Source organism: Myxine glutinosa, chromosome 1, assembly GCF_964187855.1.
Source record: "Myxine glutinosa chromosome 1, kmMyxGlut1.1, whole genome shotgun sequence".
In the NCBI taxonomy this organism is placed as follows: domain Eukaryota; kingdom Metazoa; phylum Chordata; class Myxini; order Myxiniformes; family Myxinidae; genus Myxine; species Myxine glutinosa.
The window spans coordinates 224,302,092-224,322,343 of NC_136261.1; the positions used below are offsets into that span (position 1 = coordinate 224,302,092).

At 42.9% G+C, this 20,252-nt stretch overlaps 2 protein-coding genes across 2 annotated transcripts in view; both read right to left on the reverse strand.

Annotated features, from left to right (window-relative positions):
- The window catches only part of LOC144891290 (uncharacterized), a 981,422-nt gene that overhangs the window by 478,450 nt on the left and 482,720 nt on the right, over nucleotides 1-20,252 (reverse strand). The gene's annotated exons all lie outside the window — the stretch shown is intronic.
- LOC137434335 (intermembrane lipid transfer protein VPS13D) overlaps nucleotides 1-20,252 on the reverse strand; it is a gene marked incomplete at its 3' end in the record, with an annotated part of 220,793 nt that overhangs the window by 155,449 nt on the left and 45,092 nt on the right. Inside the window, 5 exon segments of the mRNA XM_078784227.1 lie at nucleotides 4,062-4,161; nucleotides 6,684-6,758; nucleotides 12,303-12,395; nucleotides 14,450-14,636; nucleotides 18,386-18,486. Of these exon segments, the coding sequence (XP_078640353.1) occupies nucleotides 4,062-4,161; nucleotides 6,684-6,758; nucleotides 12,303-12,395; nucleotides 14,450-14,636; nucleotides 18,386-18,486 (556 nt within the window).

Genomic DNA, 20,252 nt, shown 5'->3' on the forward strand with positions numbered 1-20,252 from the left:
ACGAAGGACGGGAACAGTGGTGAGTTTGAGGTGAAGGTGGGAGTGCATCAGGGGTCGGTACTAAGTCCACTACTATTTGTAGCTGTGATGGAGGTGCTGGCTCAGAACGTAAAGGAGGGTTTACCGTGGGAGTTGTTGTATGCAGATGATCTGGTGTTGATTGCAGAAAGTATGGATGGACTGAAGGAAAAGATGAACAAGTGGAAGGAATGTATGGAGACAAAAGGTCTGAAGGTCCAGGAGACAAAAGGCCCTGAATGGATTTCTCTCATCTCCCCTTCCTGTTCAGGCTGGAGTTCCCCAAGGCAGTGTGCTGGGCCCTGTGCTTTTTCTGGTCTTTATCAATGATCTCTCTGACTATCTGGAAAATCCTCTCCATCTCTTTGCTGATGACTCCACTCTCTGCCACTCCATTCCTCTTCCCTCAGATCGGCAGTCTGCAGCCTCCTCACTCTCTGAAGACCTGGACAAAATCACAGACTGGTCAAACAAGTGGAACATGTCTTTCAATCCTGACAAATCTCACACTCTTACTATGTCTCTCCGAAAAGATCAACTGGACAACCCTCCCATCTACTTTCTCAACAATCCTCTCCAAGAAGTTCTGTCGCTCAAGCTTTTGGGTCTCACTATCTGCCATGATCTTTCCTGGGAAAACCACATTTCCAAGCTGGCCTCCAAAGCCAGTCGCCGACTGAGCATACTCCGTCGTGCGAAGTCCTTCCTAGGCACACCTGAGCTCCTCACCACATACAAGGCTTTCATCCGCAGCTCAATGGAATACTGTTCTCCCCTATGGGCTGGTGCTCCTGCCTCACACCTGGCTCGGCTTCACGCTGTTGAATCCAAAGCTTTCAGAATCATTGGAATCTCCCACGATGAAGCTATCTCTGAGGGCCTTTCACTCACTCACCAAAGGCAGGTAGGTGGTCTTTCTGTCTTCTACCGACTCCTCTCCGGCCTTGCTCCCCCAGCTCTCTCTGTGCTCTGTCCCCCAAATATTCCTACAGGTCGCACAAGATCTGCCAGCCACCCTCCGATGGTTAAACTGCCGAAATCTCGGCTCTCTGCTCACCTTCACTCTTTCATTCCTCTTTTCTCCCGCCTCTGGAACAAACTCCCACACTCACTTCAATCACACTCCTCCCTCCACGTCTTTAAAACAGCTGTTCACCACCATCTCTTATCTTCCCCCATCCAAAACCTTGATCTTTTCTACCCCCACTAATTCACCCCAGATCCACCTTGTATGAAATTCCAACTTCTTTCCTGGAAGTCCTGGCAGTGTCCATATGTTTTATACCTCTCCTACCCCCACCCTTCCCATGCCTCCCCCCAAAACCCTCTCCCTCCCACAGTTCTCTCGATGTCTCCATGTCTCTCGGTCCCTGCTCTCAAATATTGTGTTTGTGTCCTTCCCCCTCTCTCCCCATCTTGTCTACCGCTCCCGATGTTATTTGTTTTATGTGTCTGTTTGTCTTTCTCTGTGATTAATGTTCGCTCTTTCACGAGCCTCGATCTTGTATACAAAAAAAAAAAAAAAAAAAAAAAGGTGAATATCGGAAAGACGAAGGTGATGGCAAGTGGTAAAGCATGTGGTGAGGTGGAAAGAACGGGGAAGTGGCCATGTGCTGTGTGCAGGAAGGGTGTCGGAGTGAACTCCATTCAATGTACAATGTGCGCTGAGTGGGTTCATCAAAAATGTAGTGGTCTGAGAGGGTCATTTACCAGTGTGGCAGCTACATTCAAATGTAAGGTGTGCACAGAGGGAGCTGCAGATGGAGGAAATGTTGAGTTGGATCTTGGAGACGGCGTGAAGCTGGAAGGTGTGAAAACATTTTGCTACCTCGGAGACATGCTGAATGGAGAAGGTGGATCAGACTCGGCAACGGTTGCTCGAGTGAGATGTGCATGGAAGAAGTTTCGGGAACTGAGTGGCGTGCTGATGAGGAGGAGAGTGTCGCTGAAGCTGAAGGGAAAGGTGTATGCTGCATGTGTGAGAAGTGTTATGATTTATGGGAGCGAGACATGGGTAATGAACGTAGAGCAGCAACGAAGGCTGGAAAGGGTGGAAATGCGAATGGTTCGATGGATGTGCGGAGTATCGTTGAGAGAGAAGGAGACAAATGATGAATTGCGAAAGATGATGGGAATATTGCCTGTGATTGATGCTGTGAAGAGGAACAGGTTGAGATGGTTTGGTCATGTGTTGAGGAAGGATGAAAGTGACTGGTTGAGAAGAGTGATGGAAATTAATGTAGAAGGAAGTAGAGGACGGGGAAGACCGAGAAAGACTTGGCTAAAGATGGTGGAAGAAGAAATGCAGGCAAGGGGGTTAACAAGGAGAGATGCAGAAAATAGGGCAAAATGGAGAAGATTGTCATGGGGACCGCAAGGCTAACCCCCGCTCTCGCAGGGAAAATGGCCTTAAAATGCATGTTGTTGTTGTTGTATATTCGTCATGGGTGTGTGTCTGTGTCTGTCTGTCCGCAGCATAACTACCTGATGATATCATCCGATCTTGATGAAACTTGGGTGGGAGGTTGATATCATGATCTGGTTGTGTCCTGTCTAGAGTGGGCGTATTGCGCCCATTGTGGGCGGAGCCACGCCCAAAAAAGATGTCTTTTTAGGGGGTAATCAATTTCAAGCTACATCTTCTGTGAGGGGTTTGGTGGAATCTGACAGGGGTTTCGGTATTTGGTTCGGCCAATGTCATGTGTCTAGTCCCACGGAGCTCAATTTTTCATTTTCGCCCCAAGGTCAAGGTCACAAGGTCACAAAATTTAGAAAAGTCGATTTTTGATGGTTTTATTACATTGTTCGCTTCCTGATAGGGTGAAATGTTGTACATGTTTTTATATTATCACATACATCATGAAATACAAGTTTTCCAACAAATTTCAGAATCTTCGACCTTTGACCTTTGAAGGCCACAAAGGTCAAATTTTCAAAGTTGTCGGAATCTAACCGAATTTTCGGTATTGTGTAGCTAACTAACCTCATAACTGATTATACATTATTTTCTATCTCATTTCTAGGTCAGTAACCTTCGTTTTGACATTTCAAGGTCACAAAGGTCAAATTTTCAGTTATCGGAATCGAACCTAATTTTCGGTATTGTGTAGCTAACTAGTCTCATAACAGATAATACATTCCTATTTATATATTTTCAATGTCGGTTTTGACCTTTGTCATTGAATACCGCTCGCTCGTGAACCATCGTTGTCTCCTGACTTGTATTTCCATTTTCTAATGATGCAGCTCACTGCTCTTCTCTTGGGAACTTTCGACACTCTAGAAAAAAAGTTTATACCCTTCCCCAGATCTACGTCTTCTCACAATTCTATCTCGGAGTTCAACATACAGTTCCTTGGACTTCATGGTAGAGTTTCTGCTCTGACATGCACTGTCAACTGTGGGAACTTATGCACAAGTGTGTTTCTTTCTAAATCATATTCAATCAATTGAATTGTCCACAGGTGGACTCCACTCAAGTTGTAGAGACATCTCAAGGATGATCAAAGGAAATTGGATACACCTGAGCTCAATTTGGAGTGTCATTGCAAAGGGGTTGAATGCTTATTGACTTAAGACATTTCAGCTTTTCATTATTCATTATTTTGTAAAAATTTCTAAAAAAAACAAAAAACAAAAACATTCCACTTTGACATTATGGGGTATTATTTGTGGATTAAGTGACAAAAAATTTCAGTTTAAACCATTTTAAATTCATGCTGCTACAAGAAAATGTGAAAAATGTCAAGGGGTGTGAATGCTTTCTGAAGGCACTGTAAATAATCGATAAAAAATAGTTTTCTTACTAATTATATATAATCATATATTGATAAAAAAAGGTTTGCGTGTTGGAGTATTGCAATATCTCATTTGTATAACTTTTCAAACATCGCACACATTACCCCCATTATCTTGCTTTATCTTTCTACTGATTCAAAACGCATGCTAATGGTCGTTAACTCAATTTTAATTTTGCGACTATTCTTCATGCCAGAAACAGATGAGACAGGAAAGATTTCCATAATTATCATGACTAGATATACCTGTACGGTCCATTGAGGCCCCAACCTGGGAAGAACTGTTGGCCCAGCCAGTCCAACCTGGAAACCAAGACTGAAGGTACTTCAAGTATCCAATGCTGCCCTGCCATAACACATGCAGTGGACATTTTTATTTTGCACAAACATCTGCCCGACTCCTTCCACCCCAAACCTCTACCCTCTATCCTCTACCCCTTCATCTCCCACAAAAAATTACATATAGTCAGGAAGCACTCGAGCATGCATCTTTGCATCACCCTACAATGGATCAGGCAAAAAGTTGGGAACATTTTAACATCAATCACACACATAAAAATTCCCATAAAGTGCGAAAGTATTTATTTTCCATTTCACTTGTTTACGTGACTAGCCCGGGTGAGCCCCAAAAAGCGGGCAAGTCAAAACTCATGGACTTCTTTTTATTCTTCTCCTTGAATCGGCATAGAATTATAAGCAATTTGTTAAATTGTACGACAAAGTGTAAAATTTCACGTTCATTTTTAACACTTCGTGTAGATTTAGCTCTGATTCGAACAGCTTGCCAGTTAAACCTGACTTCTTGAATTGGCACTGAATCTCCTTCACTGACACCATATTTCGCTCGTATAGGAAGTGAGCGTTACTGGTAGCATATAAGCATAAATTAAAGTGTGCTAATATGTCAAATGACACACACTGTGTTGTGTGTATATATATATATATATTAGGGTGGTCCAAAAATTTGAAGATTGGATTTTCATGCCTGCCCCGATTCCTATTGAAGAAAGTAGTTTGTGGTGAAAATTTGAGCTTGATTGGACAATATTTAGAGGTTGCTCAAAATGTTGACAAATTTTAATGAATAATAAGATACAGAATTTTTAGCATCATACATCAATTCATAGATAATTATCTCTTTTCAATTACTCAAATTATTTATTATTGTTGGCTTGCACTCGTCTTCAATGGTATGACCAAGAGATTGTGCAAAAGCACTGGCCACAAACATAGCACGCCGATCTGAGAGATTTACTCTGTCCAGAGTTGCCACTATTGCTGGAGTGATCACCTTGATGGGAGCCTTTTTCGCCTGTTTGGCAGAAGATGGACTTTGGAGTTTGAATTCATTGTCCCCTGAATCGGAGCTTTCAATCTCACTCATCATCATCATCAACCACAGCCGATTTGATGGAACAGATTGCATTGCTGTTAGAGTCTCAGCAGCATGTTTCTTCTTTCTTTTATCTTCATTCTCAAGCCTGATACGCTTTCTGTTCTCCTTCTCTGCCAGTGTTGTCCACAGATCCCATACGTGAACTTGAGGGATCCTCATGCTGCATGATAAGGAATGCTTTGTCTTCTTCATTCGTCATTTTCTCAAGCGCATCATTTGGTGAGATATCGAAGAGGGATTGAAGATCATCTTTGAACATCTGCTCCTTCACTCTGTAGTTTTCGAATGTCTTGGTTCTATTTTTCTTTACCAGTTTGTAGGCATCATACAACTTCAAAAGTTGGCGCTCACAGGAATCTACTCTCTGCACTGGAATTCGTGCTTTCTCCCAGTATGCACACACAGCTTGTACACTAAGTTTGGCACTTTCACGAACTGTATGGTGTTCTTGTATGTGATGGTACACCATTTTCTGCAATGTGTGTCCTTTGGTTGGTAGTCCCCCACATATTTCCTTTTCAGACTTGCCCAGCAACCAAACTGTGGAAGAGCTGCGAGTTTCTGCCATCTGAAAAAAACAGGATAAATTTAAAATGTTATTTTTTGAGAAACCTCTAAATAAGTTCAAATTGACCTCATATTTGGTTCATATAATCTTAATAAACATAGGAACAAGGGCAGCCTTGTGGAGCATGGATTTTTAATCGTATTAATTATTACATATATCTGTGGACCACCCTAGTCCACCCTAGTCCCCCCCCCCCCCCCCCCGCCCCGTCCCCTCCCCCGAGTTAATACTTTGACAGCATTTACAGCTGTTAGCCTGTTGGGATAGGAACATGAAACAGAAGAAATAGAAATGAAATAAGTATCTACTTTACTGAACTCGCCATTTGTGGTTAATTGAACATGGTTTTGCCATCGATTGTGATGACTCGGAATACTTTTATTCTGAGTCGGTGTGATGGAACCAAGTTTGATTGTACAAATGCATATTTATGTTCCACCCATGTTTTGTGTCATCTCTGTTTGGGAGGGTAGGGCGATTTCACTTCCCTTTTTGTGGTGAATGTGTGTGAACTCGTATGAGAAAGCATGGTTTTTTATTTTATTTTATCGTCACATTCAAGTGATTCAAAATAAAGTTATGAGTTAATTAAACCTTGAGTGTTGGTAAGCTGTCAGGAATATTCTTCCTTTTGAAAGAATCTGGACACAGGGCCAGTTAGTTCCAGAATAGTTGTAGCTAAGAGACTGAATGGTGAATGCTCCTGTAACCTCATAGGAGAAGGTTGAGGTGAGGGTGAATCAGCACAGTTAGAGGTTTTACTGTACATATATCTATATAGCTGTATGCGATTATTGAAGTTGAAGTTGAATCAGCACCGAAAATTTGGCCTGTTAAATCCAAAATCCGTTAAATTGAAGTTTTACTGTATAATGGTGTAAAATACAACATCAAAATCCCATACCTGTGGAGAATAATTTTTTGGCGCTGAATGTTCCTCAACTTGTGCAACAGAATATTCAGGAGAAGAAGGAATGTCCTAAAAAATAAAAAATAAAATCACGACAACAAATAGTAGTTGCCGTCAAAACATTGTATAAATTAACAAAGAAGGCATGCCAGTTTTCTCATGACTTTGCCAACATATATACTTTTATTGGGAGTGTTTTTAGAAAAGAGGTTAAAAGATTTTGGTTAAAACGTCAATACAGTACAGGAATACCCTGGCCCACGTCATTAATTGGTTCCATAAGCCGTGACGTAACTCGGTTTTTGACGTAAACCGGGCGTAATGCCTTAAAATGAAGACAAACACCGTAAAACTAGAGTAAACAAGCGTTACGCCTAGGTCCCCCATCGGTGAAGTGATGTGAGTTGACAAAGTGGAAGACGCAGAAAACATGCTATGATATGATATTTAGCTCACAAGGTTCAGACATACATGGAGGCGGCCATCTTGGATTTTGACGTGGCGACCCAATTTTCAATGGCGTTCTTCCTTATGCCTAGATACACCCACACACCAGATTAGAAATTGGTACTTCGCTTATTTTTCAAGATATTCCGCTCACAAAATTCAGACATATATATGGTGGCGGCCATCTTGGATTTTGACGTGGCAACCCAATTTACAATAGCGTTCTTCCTTATGCCGAGATACACCCACACACCAAATTAGAAGTTGGTACTTCGCTTATTTTCCAAGATATTCATCTCACAAGGTTTTTTTTTTTTGGTTTTTTTTTTGTATACTGAATCGAGGCTCGTGAAAGAGCTAACATTTATTTCACAAACAAACAAACAAAACAAACCAGACAAACAAAATACACAAAAAGAGGGAGCGGAAGACAAGATGGGGAGAGAAGGGGAAGCACACAACCGCAACATTTGAGAGCAGGGAGAAGTGTGGGAGGGAGAGGGCTTGGGGTCAGGAGGCGTGGGAGGGGGGGGGGGGGGGAGGTATAAAACACAAGGGGACCGAAATTAGCGGGGGTAGAAAAGATCAAGGTTTTGGATGGGGGAGGATAAGAGATGGTGGTGAACAGCTGTTTTAAAGACCTGGAGGGTGGAGTGGGATTGAAGAGAGTGAGGGAGTTTGTTCCAGAGGCAGGAGAAAAGAGGAATGAAGGAGTGAAGGTGAGCAGAAAGTCTTGATTTTGGCAGTTTAACCATAAGAGGGTTGCAGGCAGATCTTGTGCGACCTGTAGGAATATTTGGGGGACAGAGCCCAGAGAGGGCTGGGGGGGCAAGGCCAGAGAGGAGACGGCAGAAGACGGAAAGACCACCAACCTGCCTGCGGTGAGTGAGTGAAAGGCCCTTGGAGTTAGCTTCATCGCGGGAGATTCCAATGATTCTGAACGCTTTGGTTTCAACAGCGTGAAGACGGGCTAGGTGTGAGGCAGGAGCACCAGACCAGAGGGGAGAGCAGTATTCCATAGAGCTGTGGATGAAAGCCTTGTATGTGGTGAGGAGCTCAGGTGTGCCAAGGAAGGACTTCGCACGACGGAGGATGCCCAGTCGGCGACTGGCTTTGGAGGCCAGAGATTTGAAATGTGGTTTTCCCAGGAAAGATCATGGCAAATAGTGAGACCCAAAAGCTTGAGTGACAGAACTTCTTGGAGAGGATTATTCAGAAAGTGGATGGGAGGGTTTTCCAGTCGGTCTTTTCGGAGAGACATCGTAAGAGTGTGAGATTTATCAGGATTGAAAGACATGTTCCATTTGTTTGCCCAGTCTGTGATTTTGTCCAGGTCTGCAGAGAGTGAGGAGGCTGCAGACTGCCGATCTGAGGGATGAGGAATGGAGCGACAAAGAGTAGAGTCGTCAGCAAAGAGATAGAGAGGATTTTCAAGAGAGTCAGAGAGATCATTGATGAAGACCAGAAAAAGCACAGGGCCCAGAACACTACCTTGGGGAACTCCAGCCTGAACAGGAAGAGGAGATGAGAAAAACCCATTCAGGGCCACACGTTAACTACGACCAGAGAGGAAGTCCGCCAGCCATGCGTGGAGATTTCCATGGATACCAAAGGAGGAGGGTTTTGTGAGCAGAGCAGGGTGCCAGACCGTATCGAAGGCACGTGAAATGTCAAGGGAGACAGCTCTAATTTCCTGTTTGGCGTTGAGGACCTCCATCCATTGTTGAGAAAGCAGAAGCAGCATGTCCAGAGTAGAGTGACCAGGTCTGAAACCAAATTGATGATCAGAGATCAAGCCATTGGAGAAGAGGAAAGATTTCATATCTGAAGCAATGATGGATTCCATGACTTTGCTGATAATTGGGAGAAGGCTGATTGGTCTGTAGTTGCTGGGATCTGTTTTTGCACCTTTTTTGTGCAAAGCGGTGATGTTGGCCGATTTCCAAGCAGATGGCAGATGACCTTGAGCAAAAGAGAGGGTGAAGAGAACAGAGAGAGGGAGTGAAAGAGCGGAAGAACATGATTTTAGGACCCGTGGGCTGATGCCGTCAGGACCAGTTGCAGAATCAGAGTCGAGGGTTGACAGAAACTTTTCCACCTTGTCAGGAGGAAAGGACACATAGTCCAGGAGCAGCTGGGTACGACTGGGTACGGTGGGTACAGAGAGGGATGGGTTTGGGACACAAGATTTAGAGGCAAACACAGAGTTGAGGCATTCAGCTTTTTCACGTGTGGAGTCAGCCGTTAAGCCGTTTGAGGTGAGGGAGGGGATGGAGGGGGAACAAACACCAGAAACAGATTTGACCAGACGCCACCAGGATTTGGAAGAGGGAGACAGATAAGAGAGTTCGGTCTTGAGAATGGTGAGATATTGTTTCCTGGCTCTCCTGAGGGTGGACACACACTTGTTTCGGGCTTTGTGAAAGGAAATGAGATTTCCTTCCGTTGGATTTGCTTTCCGGGAGACGAAAGCAAGTTGTTTCAGGGCAACAGCCTCACCACAAGATTCCGTGTACCATGGACGGGAGGAAGGGTATGACAACTGAAGACGAGATGGGATAAATGAACTTACCTTCACTTACCAACTTCTGAACCATACAGGTTCAGACATACATGGCGGCGGCCATCTTGGATTTTAACGTGGCGACCCAATTTTAAACAGCCTTCTTGCTTGCGCCTAGATACACCCACACACCAGATTAGAAGTTGGTACTTCGCTTATTTTTCAAGATATTTCGCTCACAAGGTTCAGACATATATATGGTGGCGGCCATCTTGGATTTTGACATGGCGACCCAATTTTCAATAGAGTTCTTCCTTATTCCGAGATACACCTACACACCAAATTACAATTTGGTACTTCGCTTATTTTTCAAGATATTCATCTCACAAGTTTCAGACATACATGGCGGCACCCATCTTGGATTTTGACGTGGCGACCCAATTTTAAACAGCGTTCTTCCTTATGCCTAGATACAGCAACACACAAGATTAGAAGTTGGTACTTCGCTTATTTTTCGAGATATTTCGCTCACAAGGTTCAGACATATATATGGTGGCGGCCATCTTGGATTTTGACGTGGCGATCCAATTTTCAATAGCCTTCTTCCTTATGCTGAGATACACCCACACACCAAATTAGACGTTGGTACTTCGCTTATTTTTCAAGATATTCATCTCACAAGTTTCAGACATACATGGCGGCGCCCATCTTGGATTTTGACGTGGCGACCCAATTTTCAATAGCGTTCTTCCTGATGCCGAGATACACCCACACACCAAATTAGAAGTTGGTATTTCGCTTATTTTTCAAGATATTCATCTCACAAGGTTCAGACATACATGGCGGCGGCCATCTTGGATTTTGACGTGGCGACCCAATTTTAAACAGCGTCCTTCCTTATGCCTAGATACACCCACACGCCAGATTAGAAGTTGGTACTTCGCTTATTTTTCGCGATATTTCGCTCACAAAGTTCAGACATATATATGGTGGCGGCCATCTTGTATTTTGACGTGGCGACCCAATTTTCAATTGCATTCTTACTTATGCCGAGATACACCCACACACCAAATTAGACGTTGATACTTCACTTATTTTTCAAGATATGCATCTCAAGGTTCAGACATACATGGCGGCGGCCATCTTAGATTTTGACGTGGCGACCCAATTTTCAATAGCATTCTTCCTTATGCCTAGATACACCCACACACCAGATTAGAAGTTGGTACTTCACTTATTTTTCAAGATATTCATCTCACAAGGTTCAGACATACATGGCATCAGACATACATGGCGGCGGCCATCTTGGATTTTGACGTGGGTTGCACCCACACACCAAATTTGAATGCGGTCCTTCGCTTACGCACGCCCGCACGCACGGATGGACGGACGGACACACGGACGGAGGGGAAAGCCATAGTCCCCCTTTCGCTACGCTGTGCGACGGGGGACAATAACTGGAGGAGGCTGCGGCTTCGCCCTGAATATTTGCCGCTCCCCATCGGGAGTCCCTCCGTTGTTTTCTATAGATCGGGTCTTCTCCTCGAACGGGGTGACCGGCACGGACGTGTCGACCGTGAGCAGGCTTGTGTGCCGAGTGGCTCCGCGGCTCGCTTCACCACGGCGTGCTTTACCCAACGTGTCCGAGCAGTTTCACCGGTGGTCGTGTCGTGTCGTCTGTGACGAAAGAACGAGCTAGGGTTCCGTGAACCCGGCCGCCCCGGGGATCGTCGCTCGCCTCCTAGTCGCAGACGTGCCCCGTCTTTCCTCGAGCAGCCGAAGTTGCTTGCTTATTTTTTTTTTTGGACGATGCGATATACGCAGAAACGACGACGTACAGGCAGGCATTTGCAAATCCATGCACATGTGCACATGAACACCTCGATCGGTTCGTCGACGCCGGATGCCGGCGAGGTGCCCATCGAGGCACCCCGGCTCGAGGCATGATACTGTCACGGTCGTCCGAGCCGGCATCGTCATGTTTCGCCGTTGCCACGTTGCGTTGGTTGTTTTACACAGTAAAGGAATAATCACAAAAATAACAGCGAAAGGCAAAGCAAGCACGCGACCACAGCACAGGACAAAATGCATATGGCGTCGCCTTTGTTTTGAATGAGAACCAGCAGCTACGCATACGTATACTGTACGTACATTTCTTTATATTTTAATGTGCTTTTTATTGTATTTTAAATTGTTTTTTTAGCTTCTTTTATTGTTAATTTTTATGTACTATTTTATTTATTTTAAATATTTTTTTCACGTCCTCCTATTATGATGTCGGAGTGACGTAAAGTCACACATAATGACGTTCGCTGAACTGAAATTTACTCTAGAAGAGTGGCATAAAGTCAGATTTGACGTAGGTCGAAATGGCGTAAAACGGGGTATTGCTGTACATGATTGAAGCAATTAAACATATTAAGGCTATATCCATTTAACTGACATAACTGTACACCTGTAAGCACCTGTAGGCACCTGCAACATCGTGTTGAAGCTACAAATCAAGCTATACCAACGTCTTAGGAGACTATGATCATGGTGGGAACTTTTGAGAATACAATTCACTACTCTCCATTGACTTAAGTGGTGCAGATGTGGAAATACTGTAAATGTCATGACATTTGCTTTCAGTTTCGATGACAATCCCACAAGCATGATCTCACCTCTGATTCCTGGAAAACCCTCTCTTTTGCCAACTCTCGTAAGGCTTTCACCTCCGCAAAGGTTAACTCTTCTTCTATTATATTCACCATCTCCTACAAATGGTGGTCATGTATATATATTTCAGCAGGTGCAAGGAGAAATCCCACAAGAGTTGCTATTAATTCTATATTTTTTAACATTTACGAGACTTACGGTAGAGATTATACGCAAATTTTATGCATGACATCGATGTGATGAAGACATATTTGTACTTCGACATGATTTACAAGGACATTCATAGATAATGGGCAAATCAAGAAAATATATGTGATCTGAAATGGATCAAGATCCGAGCATCATGAGACATGGGTTCAGATAGAAACAACAAAAAGGCCAACCCAAGATAGAAAAAAAAGTGTTAAAATAGATGACGAACTGTGACAGAATGACAAAGGCATCCACATACACATCCATAAAGGGTCACAGAGGTTATAAAGTCATATAAGATTTTGTTCCTCTGTTTTTTAAAAAGCAAGCTATCACATGTTATACAGCACAGATTATAGCATCAAACCTATCTTGAGTTGCTATTTACCAAAACACAAATCTCTCAACAGCTAGTGTAGAAACATTACAAGGTAGTTATTAATGCAATTCAGCCCATAAACTTGCCTGTGACAGCAGTCACATTCAGGTCTCCATGCTGCCCAAAGTACATTATTGTATATCCACTTCCATCAGTAAGCAGCAGCACGCATGATGGAGAGTTTGGTTAATCAAAAACCTATCATACTACAAACTTACTTAGCAGTTTCTCTTTTCTATTTTGGCTGCTAGCCAATATACATTGCCTACCCCAAAAAAAAAAACATTAACCGCTCTGATTGTAAACAAACTTGATTTGAACAATCCGATAAAAAACACAATAAAATGGGCTACATAATATATTATCATCTGGTCACATGTGCTTTGGCACCACACAGTGCTGGAAACCATGAAGGTATCGAACTAATGATGTGCTGTGTGACGACCTGATTTTGCCAAATATGGAGTAGATTTTGTTGCAGCTTTACCATATTACTTGGCAGAGGTGGGCTTTTCGGAAGTTCCAACCAAGGTGTTAAACAGGGTGGTGCAAAAACCACTATAAATATTAATCCATGGTCCAGACAAATGCCTTCATGGTATAATGGTGAGAGCGATTCATGTATTACCAGCGCATTGTGCAGTGTTGTACACATTCACTGCAAGAGGATGGTGCCACATGGCATAAACACCCTTTTTTGCAGAGATGGAAATGGGCTGCGGTTTCTTTCCTCATGGGCACCACAAAGTACTGACATGAATTCCATCAAAGATGTCTGGGAACAACATATCGATCGGGAGATATGGAAAATCCGACCTTTGCCAAATAATATGCCAGGGCTGCAACAGAATCAACTCCACATTGGGGAAAATTTGGATCCAGTGGTCACACAGAGTCCAAACACCATTTGATGCCAAAGGAAATGCTGCCAGATACCAACAAATGTAGTCTATTTATATCACAGATTGTTAAATGAGGCTTGTTTATAATCAGCGTTCATTTTATTCTCGCAAAACACTGTAGAAGCTGTTCCCTTCCTTTAAAAAATGTGATTGACCTTTGAACCTGGTTTAAAGTCATTGTATAGAAGGCAAACACGAGAACCTGTTCTTCCTGCCACTACAATCTGTGTTGATCTCTTAAACTTATGTTGTATTCTCTTCAAACACCAGAGTATCAAGGACACATTTTGGAAGGAAACATTCGATATAGTACCTTATGCCAATATTTGAATCATAACTTTTGTTGTGATCCAAACTGTCATTCAATTTACAGTCTTTGTTAATCTTTGTTCCGACATTGGCCATGTTACTCAAATCAACGATGGACTGTGTGTGTTCTGTATTCAACTGTGTTCTGCACAATGATGGTAAACCATTATTTTGTGCGTTTTGCTCTTCGGTGTATTGAGCGACTATAGGTCATGCATTTCATTTGTTTTATAAAATTTTCCAAAACAGTTGTGAAAAGTAGAAAACTGTCCTGAAAAAAAATGAAAAGATTGCTACTTGACTATGGAAGATGAGCAAATAACTACCACTGATGTTTTGCTAAATGCAACAGAAAGCATTTGAGAAATACCATTTCTTCGAGTAGAAGGCTGTCCCATCCACCATTCAACCGCTGTATATATGCATGGACATAGGAAGAAACTTGGTGAGCACGCCGTGCCAGTTCAGCCCAACGTTCGCAAGAGTCATGAACAAAAGAGACGGAGGGTGGCCGACCAAGGTGTGCGGTCACTGCATAACGCCACCAGGCACGTGGGCTGCATCATATTCATGCAATAAATATAAAGAACCTCAATCAGGTGCATAAAATGACGAAAAATCATTTGGCAAAATTTAACATTGCATTTACAGTGCCTTCAGAAAGTATTCACATCCCTTGACTTTTTCACATTTTGTTGTGTTACAGCCTGAATTTTAAAATAATTAGATTGAGATTTGTTTTGTCACTGGTCCACACAATATCCAAAAATGTCAAAGTGGAGGTTTGGTTTTAGAAATGTTTACAAAATAATTTTAAAAAACATAGGAGCAATACCCCTGGCACTCACCTAATAGAATAAACAGTATACTGCACTGACTAAAGGTATTTTAAACCAATTTCAATGCTTGCTAGAAGACAGGGCAGCATGTAGAATCATACTAACATAATCATAAAACTTCAAACAAACAAAATACCTATTTTGGGGAGCAACGTACCCCCAACCCCCCCCCCCCCCCCCCCCACACCCTCTGCCACCCAGTGTACCTCCTCAGAACCCAATTTTTACCAATTCCTTGAACAAATATTGGCACATCATGGATGATGAAGGTTGTGGTGAAGTTTCATTAAAATTGTGTTTAGGTTCTGAGAAAAAAGCAAATACCAACCTATTTTGGGGAGCAAGACCCCCCACAGACCACCTTAGACCCCCTCCCCCCACACCCCACACCCGCTCCCCCCCCCCCCCCCACCCCCCGTAGGTCCCCACATGGGCAGATTTCTTTAATGCCGTGAACAAACATTGGTATATCACATCCCGCGTGGGTTGTGAAGGTTGTGGTGAAGTTTCATCGAAATCGTGTGTGTAGTCCCATCAGCGGTGGCGGACTGACGACGCACCATCGAATAAGCTCCCCTGAACTTCGTTCCAGGTGAGCTAATGAAAATCTGAAATGTTTTGAGTCAATAAGTATTCATCTCCGTTGCTTTGACACTCCAAATTGAGCTCAGGTGCATCAAATTTTCTTTGATGATCCTTGAAATGTCTCTACAACTTGACTGGAGTCCACCTGTGGCCAATTTAATTGACTAGACATGATTTTGAAAGAATAGAATCTCTCCATTGACTTAAGTGGTACAGATGTGAAAATGCTGTAAATGTCATGACATTTACTTTCAATTTCGATGACAATCCCACAAGCATGATCTCACCTCTGATTCCTGGAAAACCCTCTCTTTTGCCAACTCTCATAAGGCTTTCACCTCCGCAAAGGTTAACTCTTCTTCTATTATATTCACCATCTCCGACAAATGGTGGTCATGTATATATTTCAGCAGGTGCAAGGAGGAATCCCACAAGAGTTGCTATTAAGTATTTGAAACAGACAAACCATTCTATACAAGGGTCCACAGTTGACAGTGCATGTCAGAGCAGAAACCCCACCATGAAGTCCAAGAAACTGTCCAAAGAACTCTGAGATATAATTGTGAGGAGGCACAGATCTGGAGAAGAGTATAAAACAATTTCTAGAGTGTTGAAAGTTCCCAAGAGCACAATGAGCTCAATCATTAAGACATGGAAAGAAAATTGAACTACCCAGACTCTTCCGAGAGCTGGCTATCCGACCAAACTGAGCAACCGTGCAAGAAGGACCTTGGTCAAAGAGGTGACCGATAACCCAATGACCGCTCTGACAGAAGTACAGAGTTCCTTGGCTGAGATGGGAGAAGCTGCCAGAAGGACAAGAGTCTGCAGAACTTCAGAAATCTAGGCTTTATGGGAGAGTGGCCAGATGGAAGCCACTCCTGAGAAAAATGCACATGAAAGCATGTCTGGAGTTTGCAAAAAGGCATGTGAAAAGACTTGAATCCCATTGAGAATCTGTGGAACGACTTTAAGATTGCTGTTCTCCCATGCTCAATATTCAACTTGAGAGCTTCAGCAAATCTACAAGGAAGAAAGGGAGAAACTCCCCAAATCTGGATGTGTAAAGCTGATAGACATTCCCAAGAAGACTCAAAGCTGCAATCACTGCCAAAGGCACTTCTACAAAGTAATAACTCAGAGGGTTGAATACTTGTGCAAATTTGATATTTCTGCATTTCATTTTTAATTATGTTGTAAAAAATTATTTTTAAAAATCTACTTTGACATTGTGGGGTATCATGCGTAGATCACTGACAAAAAAAAATCCATTTTTAATTCAGGCTGTAACACAACAGAATGTGAAAAAAAAAAATCCAATGTTGTGAATACTTTCTAAAAGCACTATGGCACTATAACTGCATTTTTAGTGATACAGTAAAACGGAAAACATCTTATTTTCTGAAGGTGACTCAATAAAATTATAAACGGTACAAACCAAATTTTAATTACTGAATGCAGATCAACACTGTATAACCAAATAAATAGTCCAGAGTGGGCTGACAGTATTGAGGTTGTTTTGGGGGAACCCCCCTCCCCCACCCCCACAACACCTCCTGATCCAAAATCGAAAAATCTAACACCAAGCAATCCTGTGGACCATCGATTTATAATATTGTTCAGGTCCAAGAAACTGCAGCCCATCCCATCTTTTCCAGCCAGAGGTGGTTCTAGAATCTCGATGCATGGCACGTTGCACTATCTTCCTAGTAAATATGTTCCATACTGCACCAGAACAGCACTTGGTAGAGTGCATACCTCCACCAGGCTGAACAGTTTATGGTTTCCAACCCACTGATAGGCCGAATTTGGATTCGGACCTGAACCAAAATGGAATTGGCATGTTCTTGTCATCTAACCAGCTCGTCCACCAAGTTTTGTCATAACTCGTCCACAACTTTATTAACTACGTTATATATCGCTTTCCACCCGATCTCTCAATGGTGAAGAATCACTTACAAAATTAGATAAATTTCGTATCCAAATCCACATTCAGATCTTCACCAAAATCGAATCGATTCGGTCCAAGTTTCGTCCAAATCTGCCCATAACTTTTTGAGATATCTTGTTCACAAACAAACAGGGGTGAAAACATAACCTCCATCCACCTTTGGTGGCGGAGGTAAAAATGCTTTGCTGGTATGCAAGAAACCCTCTTACCCCTATAATATTATACATACTGTATATATTAAATAAAAATAAAAAATAAAAAAAACACACACACACACACACACACACACACACACACACACACACACACACACACACACACACACACACACACACACACACACACACACACACACACACACACACAATAAGGAGAGGTAATTGGAGGATATGGGTAAAAAAAAAACGATGAAGAGAAATGGAGAAAACATGAGAAGCTTGGAGGCAGTGACGTCCAGTAGGGAAGTCCTTGTGGCAATGAACTCAGGAAACCAGTTTCACAGGCATGAAAAGAGTGGTATGAAAGAATGGAGCTGAACATTGAGTTTAGAGCTGACAAAAATAAGCATTATGTCCAAGGTGAAACGACTTTGGTGGAAGCTAAACTAATGGTCAGATATCAGGAGTTGCAGACAAGATTTGTTGAGGTCTGCTACAATTATTGATTCCTTTAAATTACATAGGATGGGGGAGAAAGTTTTATATAAAAGTAATTTATGCAAAAGGTTTCAGGTTAGAAAGCCGGCAAACACCAAACTACAATGGAGAGGTAATCTGTCAATTCCTTAATCTCTTCAACACCTAGTGCAGTAAAAATACAATACAGTACGTTCCAATTAAGAAATAATTTCAAAAGATGGATTGACATTGACTGTATAAGCCTGTTAGAGGTAGCAAGTCGTGACAGAAATGCATGCCTCTTCCACACACACCTCTCTGTAGGACGACGGGACGGCCGCCATTGTCGTGCATCTGCAAGTCGTTGGCGAAATTCCAGATCACTTGAAAGGTCAGACATTGCATGAAATTGATCCTGAAAGTTCAACATGAATAAAAAAAAGAAAGAAAGACAATCACAATCACAATGTTTAAAATCGCATTCACTTTCATTTCCAAATCACTAGATTTCAAAAGGCTCCTGAAGGATATCTGAGTAACATTAAGATGCTCTGATTGTGGATTTGATTCCCTGCCCAAGTGTGATCTGATAATATACTGCCATTCAAATGCCATGACAACTTGGAACTACGCACAAAAAGACCATGCCATATGTAAGGTAACATGTTCAAGTTGGTATCGTAGCCAAAAAAAGCTGAACTCCTGTTAAGCTGAGTAGGTGTCCCATGGTCAATACAGATTATAGAAAAATCTATTTAATGGAAATAACTTTTCAATATCTTTTAATTCTCCAGACACAGGGAAGATGCAGATACATACATACATACATACATACATACATGCAGATACAAGAAGATACACTTCACCACCAATCCAGCCTGGTGTTGGCCTAGCGGTTAGGGTGCCGGCTTGGGATCCCGGGATCCTGGGTTCGAATCCCGGTCGATCGCTGAATTAACACCAGGGGGGTTGACTCAGCCTGTCATCCTTCCGAGGTCGGCAAATTGAGTACCAGCTTGCTGGGATGAATGATCACGGTGTGTACCCCGGTTTAGAATAGGTACACCGTATCCCTGCGCATCGTAAGAGGCGACTAAGGGTTGGCGCCAGGAAGGGCATCCGGCCATAAAAACATTGCCTCAAACAGGGAACCATGATTGTCATGGGGCCCACAAGGCTAACCCCTGCTCTAGTGGGGAAAATGGCCTTAAAACGATCATTCATTCATATTATACACAGGGAATATACATATATATATGTATAAGTTCAAAACACACCTGGTCACAAGTGTGCCGCACTGACCAGGTCCTCAGTCGAGGTCCTCAGCATCATCCCGTTTCGGCCCTTCAACCTCAATACGGTCAGCTAAGGTGGGCCAGCAGGGGCACATACACATCCACATGCAGCAACTACACCTGGATGTGTACATACCCCCACCCCCAGCCAGTGCGAACGCAGACTACAACAACAAAACCTCCGCATCCAGAATCCACAGCACCAAACAAACATGGTGGAACACTCAAACACGCACCTTTATACCCTTCACCACTCACCAACAAAACACACCAGATCATTCATACACACACACAACACCAACCAACCAACCACCTACCCTTACAACATACACACACACAACACCAACCAACCAACCACCTACCCTTACAACATACACCACTCAACATACAAAAACACACACTCATGCAAAAATTCATTCATGCAAAAACACACACCCTCACCCACTCACTCATATACACAAAATAAGAAATAATAATAGTAACGAAATAAAAAATAAAATAAAAACCACACACAACCAACCTACACCGTTCGACGTGCCTCCATAAACTTCCTCCATATCCAAAATGAGCCTTTCAAGGCAGCCTGGGCCACCTTGTCGCACATGCTCCTTCTTTGTCCCACACACTCCCAGCCGACCAAGAAATGCAGAAAAGGAATTTCCAATATACCCTCTACACCCCACCTCAAATGGCTGACACGAAACTCGCCAACCCTTCTCCCGGCACTCTGCCTCCAGCTCACTGTACTTTCCTCTCTTCCTCTCGCGCACCTCCTCCATGTTCTCTTCCCAAGGTACCGACAATTCCCCTAAGATGACCTTTCTTGTTGCACCTGACCAAATGACAATGTCAGGCCGCAACCTTGTCACACAGATCTCCTCTGGGA